General features: G+C 57.7%; 1 protein-coding gene across 1 annotated transcript; it reads right to left on the bottom strand.

Moving 5' to 3' along the window:
• Positions 1-20: 20 nt before the first annotated feature.
• Positions 21-11,222, bottom strand: LOC107145048 (plasmalemma vesicle associated protein). Its single transcript, XM_015488884.2, has 6 exons — positions 10,787-11,222; positions 7,173-7,269; positions 6,550-7,094; positions 5,578-5,641; positions 5,338-5,419; positions 21-744 (listed from the first exon to the last, which is right to left on the bottom strand). The coding sequence occupies exons 1-6, from the start codon at positions 11,153-11,155 to the stop codon at positions 738-740; spliced, it is 1,164 nt and encodes a 387-aa protein (XP_015344370.1). The 5' UTR covers positions 11,156-11,222; the 3' UTR covers positions 21-737.
• Positions 11,223-16,494: the final 5,272 nt, after the last annotated feature.

The raw sequence follows: 16,494 nt of genomic DNA on the forward strand, positions 1-16,494 counted from the left end.
AGGAGTCAGGACCCTGAGTCTTTGAAGGGATTTGCTAATATTTATTAGGTGCCACTAGTGTCATAACAGGCCACAGGCAGGGAGGGGTGGGAGGGAAGGGGACCCTCTCCGCACTGGACCCTCACCCCTGGACCAGGCTCTCCCTCAGAAGGGGAGCCTGGAAACTCTCCAGGAGGTGCGCCTGGAAACTCTCAAGGGAGCCTGGAAACTCTCAAAGGGTTGGAGGTGAATGGCTTCCTGTTCTCACCTCCTGGTCCAGGCGCTGGGAGATAAGGAAGTTGGAGGAGGGGATGGTGGGACACAGGGCTGTGCAGAACGCAGGGTGACACTGTGGTGCCTTGGTCCCTGGGGTAGGGCAGAAAGTGAGTATAAAGTGAGTGTTATATGGGTGCTGCATAGGTGTGTGGCATTGTCACTGTGTGCAGTGATCGCTCTCTGTGACACCCTCCATGTGTCTGTGTGACATTGCTGCATCTGTGTATGATGTTGTCATAGACTTTCAGGGGAACATTGTCCCTGGCTTTGTGACATCGTGGCTGCAGCTGTGGGCGACCTCATCACCGTGTCTAGGGGTGAGGGGTTGTGGGGTGCGGTGTGGGGCTGGGAGAGGCTATTGGAGCATGTGAGGGGGGCCTCCTGGCTGCTGGCCTGGGCCCTGGATGCGAGTGTCCTTCTGCGCTGTCGGCAGGCGGGCGGGCAAGCTGGGCGCCCACCCCTCACTCTTCGGGCCACCGTCCTCAGCCACTAAGGCGGGAGAGGGAGGAAACGCAGTAGTCAGACTTGGAACGTCCCTGCCCTGGAGGCTGGTCCTCAGGGAGGACAGGAGGTCCGGAGGAGACCCGGCCCTGCCTCCCTCCACCCAGGCCCCTACTCTCAAGACCCCAACCCTTTCAGGTCCAGCCTCCCTGTTAGGTCCAACTTGCTGAGCCCCGCAGGATGGTGAGACTGAAGCGCATCCCTCTGTCACACAGATGTAGAAACTCGGGTTCCCAGGCCGCCTCGTGAGCGCCAAGCTCAGCTGCCACCTGCCTGTTCCTGGTGTTCTCCATTCAGGGGATGCGGAGGGTCTGAGCAGAGCCCCTGCCAACCCGCTGCACCGGCCCCTGACGCAGGGCCTGGTCTCCCTCTAATGCAACAGAATGGCCCCAGGGCCTGACCCTACCCACTGCAGGAGAGTGTCTAGTATGCCTGCCCCTGTTCCCACACCAGCCATGGCTCCCCAGTGCGCCAGGACAGAGGCCAAGCCAGAGGCCTGACATTCAAGGTTCTCACCTCTGCCTCTGCCAGGCCTCCCCTGTGGGGACTTCAACCCTGCAAAAGTCCCAACAATTCCTAGAGCCTTCCACCGCTTCCGCCCCGTGCCTTCCCCCCACTGCCTGCTCGGGCTACCTCGAGCCACCGAGCTGTCTGGAATGCCCTTCCCCCTCCGGGGCTGGCAGAGGCTGTCCTGCGGGGTCAGGGGCTGGCGCAGGCTGTTTCCTGGTGGGGGAGGAGGGGGCTGCAGCCAAGTCCTGCTTCCGCTGCCCCCTCCCTTCCTTCCCCCTTCTTCCCTGGGGGCCCCGTGGCCTCACGTTCCTTGGCTGGCTCCGTCCCCGGCTCCAGCTCTGTCTCAGCCAGGATTCACCCGGCTCCCCCCAGCCTGCGCACCAGCCCTCGCCCTCGCCCACTCCTGTGCCAGCTGTGGGCGGGGCCGCCGGGCACAGGGGCCATGCTGCTTTGCCGGACTGCACAGCCACCTCTGCTGTGGTCCAGGCTCCATGGCTTGTCCCACAAAGTGACCAGAAGGAAGCTATGAATGACTGAGTTGGTCAAGTCCTGGTTCTGCTCACGGCCCTCTTGGGGACCCCAGCTACAAGCTGCTCCTCATCTCCCTCTGTCACTTGCCCCCTCAGCCCCACCTGCTCCTCCCCCTTCCATCACTCTTCCAGCCACTCTGGCTTCCATGTGCCTCGGGGCCTTTGCACAGGCTGTGCCCCTGCCTGGAGCACCCTTCCTAGCACCTCCTCAGGGACCCTCCCTCACCTCCTTTAGGTCTTTGGTCAGATGTCACCTCAGGGAAGACTGTCCTGGTCCCCATGGGAAATCCCAGCCTCTTCACACTGCCTTAACTCTTACCTTCTTGCCCATCACCCAGGGCCCTCTAAGGACACATGCATCGGTTTTTCCACCATCTCCCCACTGGACTAAAAGTCCCACAGGACGAGGGGGGGGGTTGTGCCTCATTTTCTGCTGCGTCCCTGACACCTGCAACCACACCCAGTGCCAGCAGCTGCCTGGGTTAGATGACAAACAGAGCCTCACAGTGTGGTCAGCAGCACGAGGTTGTGCAGGCTCAGAGCCAGGCTGGGGGTGGGGGCAACGACAGCCTAAGCCACATCCAGCCCCCGGGGCTTGTGGGACTTTTTCTTTTTCTCTTATTTTGTGGTGTGGGGATGGAACCCAGGGCCGTGAACATGCCAGACAAGTGCTCTGCCACCGAGGTACACCCCAGTCCTTGGTACCTTATCTTGAGACAGGGTCTCACTAAGTGCCAAAGCTGGCCTTGAACTTTCGATCCCTGCCTTAGCCTCCTGAGTCACTGGGATTTCAGGAGTGTGTCACTGCGCCTGGCTAGCAATGGTGATTCTTCAAAACATGTAAATAACCATCTCCAGATAACGCCCAGTTTCACCAAGTGCAGCTGGTTCACTTGTCTTCAATAAAAGATGACTTTAAAGCGTCCAGGAAAAGCAAGGTCAGGGCTGGAAGTGTAGCCCAGTTGCAGACTGCTCATCTAGAACTAGTGTGAGGCCTGGGGTTCAATCCCTGGGACCCAAAAACCCCCAATCCCAGGCCTTGTGCTCAAGTCTAGCTGGTGCAGGACCCTGGACCCTGGGTCTGCCTTTGATGTGAATGTGGGAGGCCCAGAGTGGCTGGAGGCCGGTGAAAGCCCGTTAATTACAGCAGGGACTCTCTCGAGGCTCAGAAGGAATCAAAGTGGAAGAGGAGACAGTTGTCCCCGTGCCCAGGTTCATGCTGGGCCTCAGACCTGGTCTCTGACTAGGTGCATCCAAAGGTTGGATGTTCAAGTTCAAGAACAACCTGGCAACTCAGCTGTCTCAATCATCGTCATCATCATCATCTTCATCCTTTCAAAGGCTGGGGATTAGAGCCAGAAATAATGGTGCACACCTGTAATCCCAGCAGCTCTGGAGGCTGAGGCAGGAGGATTGAAAGTTCAAAACCAGTCTCAGCAGCTTAGCAAGACCCTGTCTCAAAACATCAAAAGGGCTGAGGACAGAGCTCAGTGGGAGACCACCCTGGGTTCAACCCTCAGTACCACAGGCTGGGGAAGTGGCTCAGTGTAAGTGCTTGCCTAGTGTGTGAGGCCCTGAGTTCAATCCCCAACACTGCCTAATAATAATAATAATAATAATTTTTCTTTTTAAGAAAGAGAAAGAGGGCTGGGGTTGTGGCTCAGCCGCAGAGCGCTCGCCTAGCACATGGGAGGCCCTGGGTTCCATGCTCAGCACCACATAAAAATGAATAAAGGAGGGGCTGGGGATGTGGCTCAAGTGGTAGCGCGCTCGCCTGGCATGCGTGCGGCCCGGGTTCGATCCTCAGCACCACATACAAAAAAAAAAAAACCAAAGATGTTGTATCCGCCGATAACTAAAAAATAAATATTAAAAAAAAAAATTAAAAAAAAATGAATAAAGGAAAGGTATTGTGTCCAACTACAACTAAAAAGTAATTTTAAAAAAAGAAAGAAACAGAAAAGTCAAGCTGGTTGTCCAGGTGGGGTGCGCCAGGCCAGAGGATCCCTTGAGCCAGGGGTTCAAGACCAGCTGGGGCAGCAAGGCAAGACCCCATTTCAAAAACAAAGAAACAAAACAGACATTGAGACTCTGAGGCCATGACTCATCGGCTGTGAGTGGCTGACTCTGGAACGCGGTGGGGCCTGTCCCACCCTCGGCAGCCCCTCTCTCAGGGGAAGGCTTGCGGTCAGAGGCCCTTCCTGCTACCCTGAAGGGGCCCGGGCTTAAGTGCTCATTGTTTTCTTGGCAGGGGGACGGCAGGCATTTGGGGTAAACAATGTCGAGAGCTTCCCCGGTTCTCAGCTGAGGCCGGACAGTCCTGGGCTGGGAGCCCGGTCCTGTGCGTGACCCCAGCTGGGCCTCAGTCCCCTCCTCTGAGAAATGGGGATAATAATAGAATCTCTTTCCTTGCCACAAGGGCTCTGGGCCAAGATGAAGAGAGGGAAATTATGTTGCTTCCCTCCCCGAGGCTGCTGGGCGCCGAGGTTTCTCCCAGGCCGGGCCGAGCAGGGTGCAGGGGGTGAGCATCCTGTCTGCGGGGTATGTAAGGAGAGGCTGGGAGAGGGGTTGCCGGGGAGCTCTGGAGAGCCCCTGGACCTGCCTGGCTGTACTGAGCACCGGGAGGCCATCGGGGATCAGAGCTGGGCCCACCCTGGGCTCCAGGCCCTCCCTGGGCCTCAGGTCCTAGGAGGCACGTGGGCACGCCCCTCCCTGCTCCCTGGCCTGGCACTGATGTGGCCCTGAGCCGCGGTAGCTGGGACCCTGGCGGGAGCACAGGGTGTTCTGAGGCCGTGGCCTGAGTCACCTTCCCTGTGACGCACGCACAGGGTCAGCCAGCGGATGACTGGGCCCACAGCAAGGTGAAGAGGGCACGGGCACTGGGCCGCAACTCGCGCGTGTGCCGGATGCCCTGGATGTGCCCCGCTAAGGCCCCAGGACCCTGGCTCTGGCCTCGTGTGGACAGCACTTCACAGTTAGCATGGCGTTTCCACTCCTGTTTTTGTGGAGACAGAAAGTGAGGCTCAGCGCTCACTCTCCCTTGCTCCCTCTGTCCCCGTTACCTGCCCTGTCCCTGCACCTCTGGGGTGGCCGGTCCTGCTCCCTTCTCTCCCCAAGGCCCACTCCTCCCCCTCCCCTCAGGTCAAAGCCCCTCCTCTGGGGCCCGGCTGGAGTGCGGTCACCTGGCCTGCGCAGCCGCTCTGCCAGCTTCCCAGCAGTGTCACCCAGGGCCCTTTCTGTGCCTCACTTTCCCCACCTAAAAAGGGGCACAGAGTAGCTCCTTCGCCAATGATGGTGACGGGTTAATTGTGGCAGGTGCTAAGAACTGTACAGAGCTCACATCAGGTGCCTAATGACTGCAGCCCGTTGGCTTGTCTGATCATGGCTGGTTCATAGTTGGTGTTGCCCACGACTCAGGGACTGTCATAAATGAGACAGAACTGGGGGTGCCTGGGTTACTGCAGGGTCCCTCAGGTCCAGCCCAGGACCTGGTATACAGTAGGTGCTCAGTCAGCCTCCCTCAGCCTGCCCAGCACCTTACCTGGACAGGACTGCAGGGTTGCCTGCAGGGGACCGCTGGGATTCCAGGATCCTTTTCTTGAACTCCTCTAGGCTCACTGGGTCTGTGGAGAGAGGGAGGAGCAGGCTTGGCCTAGGGTCCTGGCAGCCCCCCGCCCTGGACTAGGGGTGGGCTAGCAGTCTGGAGAGCAGGGCCTCGCGTGGAGTGCAAGGTGGAAGGGACCCCCCTTCCCATTTACTGGCCCTTCCCTCTGTCACTCACCGATGGGCTGGGGCTGGGGCTGGGGGACAGGGCCCACCGGTCTTGGAAGGGGGATCGACTGTGACTGTGGAAAGAAGGGGAGGGAGGTTACCTACCTGGGTCTCCTGACCTTGGGCCCCGGGGACGCGCTTTTCCCTCTATGACCTTGGAGACCTGGGCCTCTGAGGTCCTTCCAGGGCAGGGCAGGGACCTCCATGTAGTGGACACAGCAGTAACAGACGTGCAGTCCCCTGACCCACCAGGCCCTCAAATCGCCTGGGAATCCAGGGCCCAGCCTTCCTTGGCCACAGCTGGGGACCCCCTTCTACAGAGCTGGGTGGCCTGGGCCCCTCAGCCTGGGCACCAGGTGTGACCCCAGCTGAGCGCAGCCACCTGGCCTAGCCCTCCAGACCAAGGTGACCTGCTCTGGCAACCAGCCGGACCCCGGTCCTAAAAGCCATTCCTCCGGCAACCCCAGAGTCCTATGGTCCAGCCAGTTCTGAGCTCGGCCACCTCAGAGCCCACGCTGCATCTTTAGCTGGAGCCCCATCCTGACAGGCCCTGGGCTCTGTGAAAAGCCAGCCCCCAGCCCATTCCCCAGTCCCCCCTCTAACCCTGACCCTGGCCCTAACGCTGGCCAGTGACCCTGAACCCCGCCTGCCCCCCACACTTAGCCCTCTCTCAACACCTTTCCTAACTCCAGACTCTGCCCGGGTCCTAATGGCCATGAACCCCTCCATTCGCCCAGAGCCGCAGCGGCCGTCTGCAGGTCCCCGAGCTCAATTCCACATCCACCTCAGGGCTTCACCCCAACCCCGGCCCAAGGCAACCGAAATTCCAGATTCCTCCCTCACCCAGGCCCAGGCCCAGCGGCCACCCCGCCTCCAGCCTCAGCACTCATCTGCCACCCCTTGGTCATGCCCGTCCCCATTCCCAACTCTGTCCCCATTCCTGACTCCAGTGAGCTCTCCAGGGAGTCCCCACCCCCCCAACCCNGGCCTCACGGGCCCGCGCCTCCTTCTCCGCCTGCTCCTTGGCCTCCCGACTGGCTCGCAGGCTCTGCTCGGCCTCCAGCTTCTGGCGCTGGAGGTCCGAGTTCTCGCGGGCCACGCGCTCGATGCCGGCCCGCAGGCTCCGGGCCAGCTCCTCCACCTTGGCGCTCATGATGATGGGCATCTGGTCGCAGGCTCTCCGGATGGAGACCACATCCGGATGTGAGATCATGGGGTAGCCCATGTTGTAGCTCAAGGTCTCCAGGCTGCGCGAGACGATGGAGTCCTTCCACAGGTTGCGCAGGTCCGTCTCGAACTTGTCCTTGTCCAGCGGGAGGCAGAGGGCCTGCACCTTCTGCAGCCGGTCCTGGGCCAGCTGCCGCTCCTGCTGCTGCTGCTCGCGCACCTGGCTGCAGGCCGCCAGCTGCTCCTCCGCCATTCGCTTGCTGGCCACCAGGCCGTCCTTGTCCTGGGCACACACCACCTTCTCCTTGGCCAGCTCCATCTCCAGCGCCTTGGCCTTCTGGTCCCACACGTAGAGCAAGGCTGAGGGGGCGGCAGAGGGGACCTGGTCAGCTCGGGAGCTGCCCAAGCTGAGGAGCCCCCGGCCCAGCCCCGGCTCACCGTTGCAGGACTTGTTGGCCTGCTTCAGCTGCTCCTGGCACTCCTGCTCGCTCAGGATGATGGCGGCCATGTATTTCAGGTTGTTGAAGTAGATGGCCTGCGGCGAGTGGGGGACAGAGGACAGAGCTCAGCACCCACCCAGGCTGCCCAGGCCCAGATGGGCCCCCAGGCGGCCTGGGTGAGCCGTGTTCTCAAGGGCTCAGCTCCATTACAGGGCGCCTTAGTCTGATAACAAAATTCTATAGGGGTGCGGCACTCAGGAGGGGAGCGGCACTCAGGAGGGGAGCACGCAGCTTGCTCAAGGCCCTGGGTTCGAATCCCAGCACCGGGGGAAAAAAACCAGAGGTTTTGACAGTCAGGTGCAGCGGCGCAGGCCTGTCATCCCAGCAGCTCCGGGGGCTGAGGCAGGAGGATCGTGAGTTCAAAGCCAGCCTCAGCAACTCAGCAAGACCCTGTCTCTAAATAAAAAAGAAAAAGGGCTGGGGTGTGGCACTTTCCTTCCTGTGGGAGCAAGTGACAAGAAGGGCCAGGTCCTGCTTCCCAGACACACCCAAGACACAAATGGCGCCTGAGCCTCGCTCCTCAGGGCTGCCCATGGGGTGGGCACTCCCTGACTGACGCACACCCTGGGTGACAGCTGCCTTTCTCTGGCAGTGACTGAGGCTCGACCCACAGTTGCGTTTATAGAGAATTCAAGAAATGCCAACACATCGAAGACGATGTTCCAGGAGAGAGATGGATGTGTTAATCGTCCTGACTTGGTCACTACCCATTGCTTATCCATAGGGAGCTCACAGATAGGTTCGTAGTCCATAAATCAGCACAAATTCTATGCCAGTTAAAATTAAAGGAAGAAAGGCACTTTAAGAAAAATCACATTTCCTAGCACCACAGGATGGGGTGTCGGGGACCAAGATTCATACTCACTAGGACAGGACGTGGGGTGGGTGGGGAAGGGGGGCTCCTCCCCAGCACCAGCGACCCCCTCCCAGAGAGGCAGAGGGCAGGGTACAACGCGAGGGGACCCTTGCAGGATACCCTGAAGGGTTCCAGGTAAGAAGCTTTGTCAACTCAAAGGAAAAAACACAAAAAATGGAAACACGTTATCTTCACATTTTAAGGTCTTAAAAATCTGAAATCGGGGCCAGGGGTGTAGCTGAGCGACAGGGCGATAGGACATGTGGGGAGCTTGTGTAGGGTGCTGGGTTCAATCCCCAGCAACAATAAATAAATAAACAAGAGAAGAATAATACAATCCAGCCTCAGGGGCCTCGCGGTTTTGACGGGGCAGTCTGGGTTCCGGGATGCCTAGAGTGGCTGATCCTGCACCCGATGGTCGTGGTGTCCTGGAAAATCGAGATGGGCCAATGTCTAGGAATCGCAAAGTCAGAGGGGGCCCAGCTCAGGCCTGGGGGCGGGTCCCTGCGTATTCTGGGTGCCTTAAAGGCAGCCTACTTCATTCTGGGAGTCTGAGGGAGACACACCCTGCTCTAGGAGTCTGCGGTGGGGGGCAGTGCCCTGCCCTGAGACTCTGTGGGGGACACAGTCCCACCTTGGGGTTCTAGGGAAGCTGGGAGTGGCTCCATCCTTGGAGTCTGGGGGGCAACCACTCTAGGGGCCTGAGGGGGTTTGGAGGGGGGGACCTACCCCGCCCTGAGGGATTGTGGGAGTCACTGCCCCATTCTGGGGCTCTGAGGGGCAGGTGCAGCTCATCCTGGGAGCCTGAGGGAAGAGGCAGGGCCCTGGGGGCCTGTCTCTCTGGAACTCAAGGTGGACAGTGCATCTGTTCCCTGGCAGCCCTGAACCCTTGACTTAAGATCCTTGAGGTGCCCGTGGTGTGGCAGCCCGTCAGAGCTTCAGATAGCTGGCTAAAGACCACTCAGAGCACGGGATCTTCCTCGAGAATACCATGTGTGAACAGGGCTGCATTGGGAGGCCTTTCTTTCTCCCTACCCAGCCCCCGCCAGACAGGATGCTTCCTGTGAAGGACATGGGGGTTGTCCCAAGCCAGCCTTCCATCACCCAGTGCCCGGCATGTAGCAGGGGTCTCAGGACACCCCCATGCCACCTCCCTTCAGTGTTTTGGGCTGAGCAGGACCCCCTGGAGGATGCAGCTGTGAGAGAGAGCCGTGGTGACCGGTGACGGTAACCTCTGAAAGAGTCCATCATGGGCTGGAGATGTGAGGGAGCGAGAGTCCCCATGGGCCCCCCACCGTGTGGCTGCCCCTTGCGGAAACCTGCCTCTTCTCAGGCCTCTGTTTCCCACCCCCAAAAGGCTTTGAGACTCCCCCCACTCATCTGTTTGAAGCAGATACCAGCAGAAGGCAGAGAGGGGCCATGTACACGCCATCGCTGCCTTTGTCTTTCGCAGTGTGTGTGGGGGGAACCAGGCCCCAGGGGTGCTGGGCAAGCGCCCACCACTCTGCAACCCGGCTTCTGCGTGTCATTGTGCAGGAAGACCCTGAGCTCTGAAGCCAGCTACCTGCAGCTGTGACGAGCCCCTACATCATGGCACCTCATGGATCTTAAGTCAAGGGCTCAGGGCTGCCAGGGTGGAGGAAGCTCCGTCCAACTTGCATTCCAGAGAGACAGTGCCAGGGTCTGAATGCAGCCATGTTGAGGAGTGGGACCTCTGGGAGGGGACTGGGCCACCAGGCTGTGCCCCCTGGGTGGATGGATGTACTCAGGGGCGAGTGGATCAGTGGCTATCAGGAGTGGCCTGGCTACGGCAGCCGCTCGCTCCAACACACTTGCCCTGGGATGCCCTGCGCCATCCGTGGTGCAGCAAGAGGCCCTCGGCAGACACCAGGTGTCTTGATCTTGGATTTCTTGTCCTCCAGGACCAGAAGCTAAACAAACCTGTTGTGTGTGTGTCTGTGTTTGTGTGTGTGTGTGCGCGTGTGTGCGCCTGTGTGTGCGCGCATGTGTGCACGTGTGTGTGTGTGTGTGTGTGTGTGTGTGTATGTGTGCGCGCGTTGCTGGGGATGGAACCCGGGGCCTCCTGCATGCTGGGCAAGCGCTAACTATTGAGATGCACTCCCAGCCTTTTAAAAACTTTATTTTTGAAATAGGGTCTCATTAAGTTGCCTAGGCTGCCCCAGAAACTACAGTCCTTTTTTTTTTTTTTTTTCTTTTTCCCGGTACTGGGAATAGAACCCAGGCATGCTTAACCACTGGCCCCATCACCAGACCTTTTTATTTAGAGACAGGGTCTCGCTGAGTTGCTTAGTGCCTCACCATGGCTGAGGCTGGCTTTGAACTCACAATCCTCCTGCCTCAGCCTCCCAAGTTGCTGGGACTACAGGCATGTGCCACCGTGCCCTGATTTATATATATATAAAACACATGCTAGGCAAGTGCTCTACCATGAGCCCCCACCCCAGCCTCTAAACATCTATTCTTTATAAATTACTTGGGCTCAGGCATTTTGTTATAGACTGAAACAAGTAACGAATAACTTTTTTAAAGTGGTGAGTGTATCCCAAACATAGAATGGGATATACTTATACTATTTTTTTTTTTAATCTGCCTGGACTGCTCACATAGAATTTAGATTTTGTGAGCGTCCCCGTCACACGGCTGAGAAAGGAGGTCCCGAGGCCAGAGTCACCTACCCGCTCACTGTGGCACTGGCGGAAGCTGGAGTTGATGCGTTCCAGCTCGCGGCGGGCGCTGAGCAGCATCTGCATGATGTTGTCCTTGGTGCGCGCCGTGATGTTGAGCTCCTTGGACAGGTTGACCTGGGCGGCCGACAGCCCCACGACCTGGCTGTACAGGACCTCGGTGCGGCGCTCGGTGGCCTGCAGGTTGGACTCGGTGCTCAAGTGCACGTTGCCGTAGACCATGAAGAGGACCAGGCCCAGGATGATGAGGAACTGGATGAGCGAGACGAAGAGGAAAAAGTAGCGCAGGTAATACCAGCAGCCCCGGGGGCTGTCCCCCGCCCGGGAGTAGGCCCCGCGGTGCTCCATGGCCAGACCCATGCTCCCGGCCGCCTGCCCGTGCACTGCCCGCTCGCGCCCGCTGCCGCCCCGCGCACAGGGGAGTGTTTATATTACTCCTCTTAATACTTCCTCTGCCTGGCTCCTTCCTGGCCAGGAGGAAACGGGGGCTGCCGTTATCACAACACTCCCACCCGGGCTGTGAGGGGCTGGGCAGCCCGGAGGCCACGCAGGGCCTCCTCTGATTAATGCTGGGTGGGGCACCGGCTGGTGACTGGGCTTCCTCAGCCTCCCAGACCCTCAGTTTCCCCGCCTTCCTCCATGCCCAGAGCTTGGAGCACACTCTCGTTGAATCCTCCCAGGCCCGCTGCTGCACCCATTGTGTGGAGGAGGAGACTGAGGCCCGCAGAGCAGGCACGGCCCCGGGGCCCTCGCTGTTGGTTCACAGAGCTGGACTCTCCTTCTGACTGGCCACAAAGACATGCCCGCTTCACTGGGGCTGTAAATGGGGCACAACCCTCGCCCCAGAGTGCTGAGCCCAGGGAGGGACAGGCAGTCCTCGTGGCCTGTGCAGGTGCAGGCCAGGGTCCCCGCCTGCCAGTGTCTCAGTGAGGTGGGGGACGCTTGGGGCCAGGCAGCCTGTGGCTGGGCCGGCCTGTGACACTGGACTAGCTACTGTAGTCATTCCTGTCATTTCCTGATCACAGTTTTGGGGGGCTCCATGAGATGGGGAGCAGATATGGGGTTCCGTGGGGTTGAGTCTCCTGCTTACTGAAGCTCAAAACCCCATGGGGACTTCTGGGGTCATTGTGAGCTGGTGCCCCCGGGGCAGCATGGAGGGGATGTCAGGATCTAGGAGCAAAGGATCCTGGGTATGTCCTCCTGGAGCTCAGGGGACCACTTCTCTGCCTGCTCCATGCTGGCTGGGGCCTGGCCCCCACCCGGGAGAGACATGGGATCCAGGCCCGGCCACAGGCAGCCCAGCTGTGGGAGATGGAGTGGGACACACCTGTCACCCGAAGGTGTCAGAGCTGCCTGGAGGGAGGGAGGAGCTGGGAAGGGGACTGGACTCTGGCAGGTGACAGCAGTACCATTGCTGCCCACTGCCTGTGGGGGACACAGCAGGGTGAAGCTCTGTGTGGGGACCCGTCCCCCCAATAGCCAGGGTAGTGGGCTGGGGCTATTTGACAGTGGGGAGGGTCTTCCAGGGTGGTTCTCAGAGAGGCGGCTGAGTTGAGATGGAGGAAGTTCCCAGGGGTGGGCAGGAAACCCCAGTCTGACCTTTGGCCTTTGCAGCTACCCGCCGGTTCCTGGTTCCGGACCCTTCCCAGCCAGCATGGAGGGTGGAGGAAGGAGGGTTAGGGGCTGCGCCGGTGCCCAACCAGCTTTGTCTCCAGGTTGGCCAGGCCCCCCAGGGCCCCCCGGAGCAGGGTAGGGGGAGGACACTGTTGGTAAGGGGGTTATGGAGCACGCCTTGGGCTCTGGCTGTGCCACCTACCAGCTGTGTGACCTCAGACAAGTGACTTCCTCTCCCAGGCCTCAGTTTTGTCCTGTCTAGAGGTGACAACACAGCCAGCTGAAGCCCTGACCCTGTGCTGGCACTCGCTCAGCCCTGATAAATGGTGCTATATCTTTAGGTTCGAGGAGCTGAACCACAATCTTACAGGATCCATAACCCTCATGGATCGTGCCTGTGACAGATGAGGAATTGATACACAGAGAAGAGACAATCTCCCAAGATGCTGGTGCCCCAGGCCTACGGGAGCTCAGGAGGGGAAGGAATGACAGGATTGGAACATGGGTGACAGGGCTCCTGGAGGAGTTTAACACACAGGGCCAATGCCAGGTGTGTGCTTAAAACATTGACATCCTCCATGATATGCCCAAGATGTTGCATTTGTATGTATGAACATGAAGTTCAGCTAACAAGGGAAAAGAAAGGCAACCTTAAACTCCTGCAAAGTCAGAAAGTCACCCTAGACCAGCTGATGCTAATGTGCTATAATTGGGGGCAATTATCACAGTGGAAGAACCAGAGTTTCGTTTTTATTTATTTAAGACTTTTTTTGTTTTCTGAAACGGACTCTCCCTATATTGCCCAGGCTGTTCTTGAACTCCTTGGATCAAGTGATACTCCTGCCTCTGCCAGTAGCCTGGATTACAAGTGCACCCCACGATACCTGGCTTCAAATCAGAGTCTTATTTCCTTATTCATTTGTCTGTTGGCTTATTTATTTACTGTGGTACTGGAGATTGAATCCAGGATCTCAGTCATGCTAGGCAATTTCTCTACCACTGAACCACATCCCCAGCCCCAGAGTCTTAAACAGACATACTTATTTTATCTGTTTCAAGCTTGAAAACAGTATTCTGTTTTCTTTTGGCAATTTTATCTCACACCTTTGATTTGTAATACTTCTGTTTGAATAACTTATTTCATTAGCCAGATTCTTTTGAACAGAAAAGACAATGATAAGCCTTCTTTCTTAAAATCTGTCAGTCTCCCCTCCGTGCCCCAGTGCTGGGGATGAGCTCAGAGCCTCAGGGATGAGACTCCACCTCTGAGCTCCCTTCCCAGCCCTGAGAACTGTGGATTTCTTTTGTTTGTTTAGATTTTCACCACACATTACCATAATAATTACAGATGGTCCTTTAGATTGTTTCTAAGTTATTTTTGGTTTGTTTGTTTCAATGAAGAATAGATGATTTGAAATCAAATCTCTACAAATGAAATCCCCTGGTCTCAATGCCAGCGGCTCATTACATTTTGATAGCTGTCACCAATTTGTCCTTCAAAGATGTTGTTTCCACTCACACCCCTGCCAGCAGTGTCTAAAATGCCTAAAAATAGACTTTCTGAAAAACGTCCTGCCTGTGTCCCCGCCAGATGACTCCAGAGGGAAGGAGGTGAGCAGGGATGGAGGATTCTCCAGAGGTCAAACGCGGCGGCCCTGATGAGAGCGCTTGCGTTTTTTTCCTGAAAACAATTTGTCATGTCCACAGGAAACTTTGCTCACGAATCCCTCTGCGACAGTCAGGAACCAGGACGATGGTGGGATAGAGGCTGGAACAATGCAGGGAGCCCCTGGGCACAGTGAACTCTTGCCCTCTGCGGCCCAGCCCGGCTCCCCACCCTCGCTCTTTTCAACAGCAGAAGGTCCGCACGGGATGGAAGGTTGGGGACAACCCGGCCTCTGTCTGCTTCACTGGTGTGGATGACACCGCAGACCTGTGGGTCGTGATAAGAGTTGCCAGGGTCACTTTTCAGAGTCCTGAAGCCCACTTCCGTCGGAAACGGTGACTCTTCACTTGGGCCCGCAGGTGTCTGAGGGGTGACTGGACAGAGATCCAGAGGCTTGGAATGTCTGACAGTTTTTTTTTTTGTTTTTGTATCTGGGACTGAACTCAGGGGCAGTTAACCACTGAGCCTGAGCTACCTCCCCAGCCCTATTTTGTGTTTTATTTAGAGACAGGGTCTCAGGGTCTCACTGAGTTGCCCAGGGCCTTGCTAAATTGCTGAGGCTGGCTTTGAACTTTGATCCTCTGGCCTCAGCCTCCTGAGGTGCTAGGATCCCAGGAATGCACCACCGCGGCTGGCTGGGTCTTCCTCTTATGTCTGTCCCCTTGGTGGTCCCTTGTGAGTCTTGGGCAGCTGCTGTTCCCCGAGTATCCAGAGTCCTTCAGGCGTATCAGGAGGCTCAGATGGAGCCACAAGGCCAGGATGTTTGTGCAGGATGGTGCGGCTGCAGGGTACTCAGCAGTTCCCAGGACAAGCTGGCCGTGACCCCCTGATGGTCCCAGTCTTCCGCAACCAGAAACCTCTTTTGGAACTGTGCCTTCCTCTGGCCAGTGGAAATTGCCAGACCCCCGCCTGCCCCAGCAGGTCAACAGGAGCTGGCCTCTGCTCTGTGTGGGAGAGCCTGGCCTCTCGGTCAGTGCTGCCGCCCGCCCAGTTAGCACCTCGCCCGGACCCTCCACTCACCTGACTCGGCTCCATCTCAGCCACCACCATTGCTCCCCGCTCCCCGGGGGCCACCACCCACCACCCATCGCTTAACACACCCCTCCGTTTCCTTTTCTGCAGGAAAACAATCCATTTGTTTTCTGTCGCGTGTTGAGGTGGAGAAGGGAAAACTGGCACCAAGAAGTCACTTGTGAAAACTGACAAGTGACGTCCTCACAGGGGACAGGAGCTTTAATAAAACCACATGAGACTTCAGGAAGGTTCTTAAGTGATGGTTTCAGTGAGGTTCAGAAAACGCCCCACCGTGATGCCGTGACACTGTGTTTGCTTTTTGGCAAATTTAGGTTCTGTGCTTTCCGAGGTGGAGACCCTGGAGGGCGGGGGCAGCCTGTGTTCTCTGGGACGCTGGCGTTCTTGGCTGAAAAATGGGGACCAACTTGTTTACATGGGACCAGGAAGGAGGAGGTGAAGACAGGTCACTGCTGTCCCAGGTGGCCCCTGCCATCTCTAGGGCTTCCTACTGCTGTCCCCCACTCCTGTCCCTGTAGCCACTGGAGGGGGGGGGCTCTCAGATAACCACAGACAGGGGTGTTACCCAGAAGGGGGACAGGAACAGACACACAGAGATGAAAAGAGACTAGGGCTGGGCAAGGTGGGGCAGGCCTGTCATCCCTGCCACCAGGAGACTGAGGCAGGAGGACCGCAAGTTCAAGGCCAGCCTCAGCAACTTAGTGAGACCCTGTTTCAACATGAAACAAAATCAGCCGGGGATGTAGCTCAGAGGTAGCACATCCCTGGGTTCAATCATTAGGACAAAAAACGAAAAGAAAAAGAGAAAGAGGGGCTGGGGTTGTGGCTCAGTGGTAGAGTGCTTGCCTAGCATGTGTGAGGCACTGGGTTCAATTCTCAGCACCACATATAAATAAATAAAATAAAAATAAAGATCCATTGACAACTAAAAAGTATTTAAAAAAAAAAAAAAGAGAAAGAAAGGAAGAAAGAAAAAGAGACCCTCCACCGGGGCTGGGCAGGGAAGGCGCTCAGGGGAAGAGGCTGGCTTAGCTTTTGTGAGGCCCTGGGTCCCATCCCCAGCGACCTCCCACCTTCTCCCACCCCAAAAGGAGATACTTCATAATGGAGAGATGGCCTACAGAGCCAGGGGATCACTAGATGGAGTCAGGATGCAGAGGAGAGAAAGGGTGGGCCAGGGCGGCCCTGTGGCCTGGGCGCAGGTCCCACTGAGGAGCTGTTTGCTCGCTGGGAGGCCTCAGCGCTGCGGGGCTCTCTCTCCAGTCACCCCAAGACCCGGCTGCTCCCTTCCTGCTCTGGCGCCTGCCGTGGCTCCCCACTGCCTCCGTGCCCAGCACTGATTTTCAGGGTGGAACCGGCAGAATAGATGAATGACAGTGACAGTATT

The sequence above is a fragment of the Marmota marmota genome, unplaced genomic scaffold, assembly GCF_001458135.2.
Source record: "Marmota marmota marmota unplaced genomic scaffold, marMar, whole genome shotgun sequence".
Classification (NCBI taxonomy): domain Eukaryota; kingdom Metazoa; phylum Chordata; class Mammalia; order Rodentia; family Sciuridae; genus Marmota; species Marmota marmota.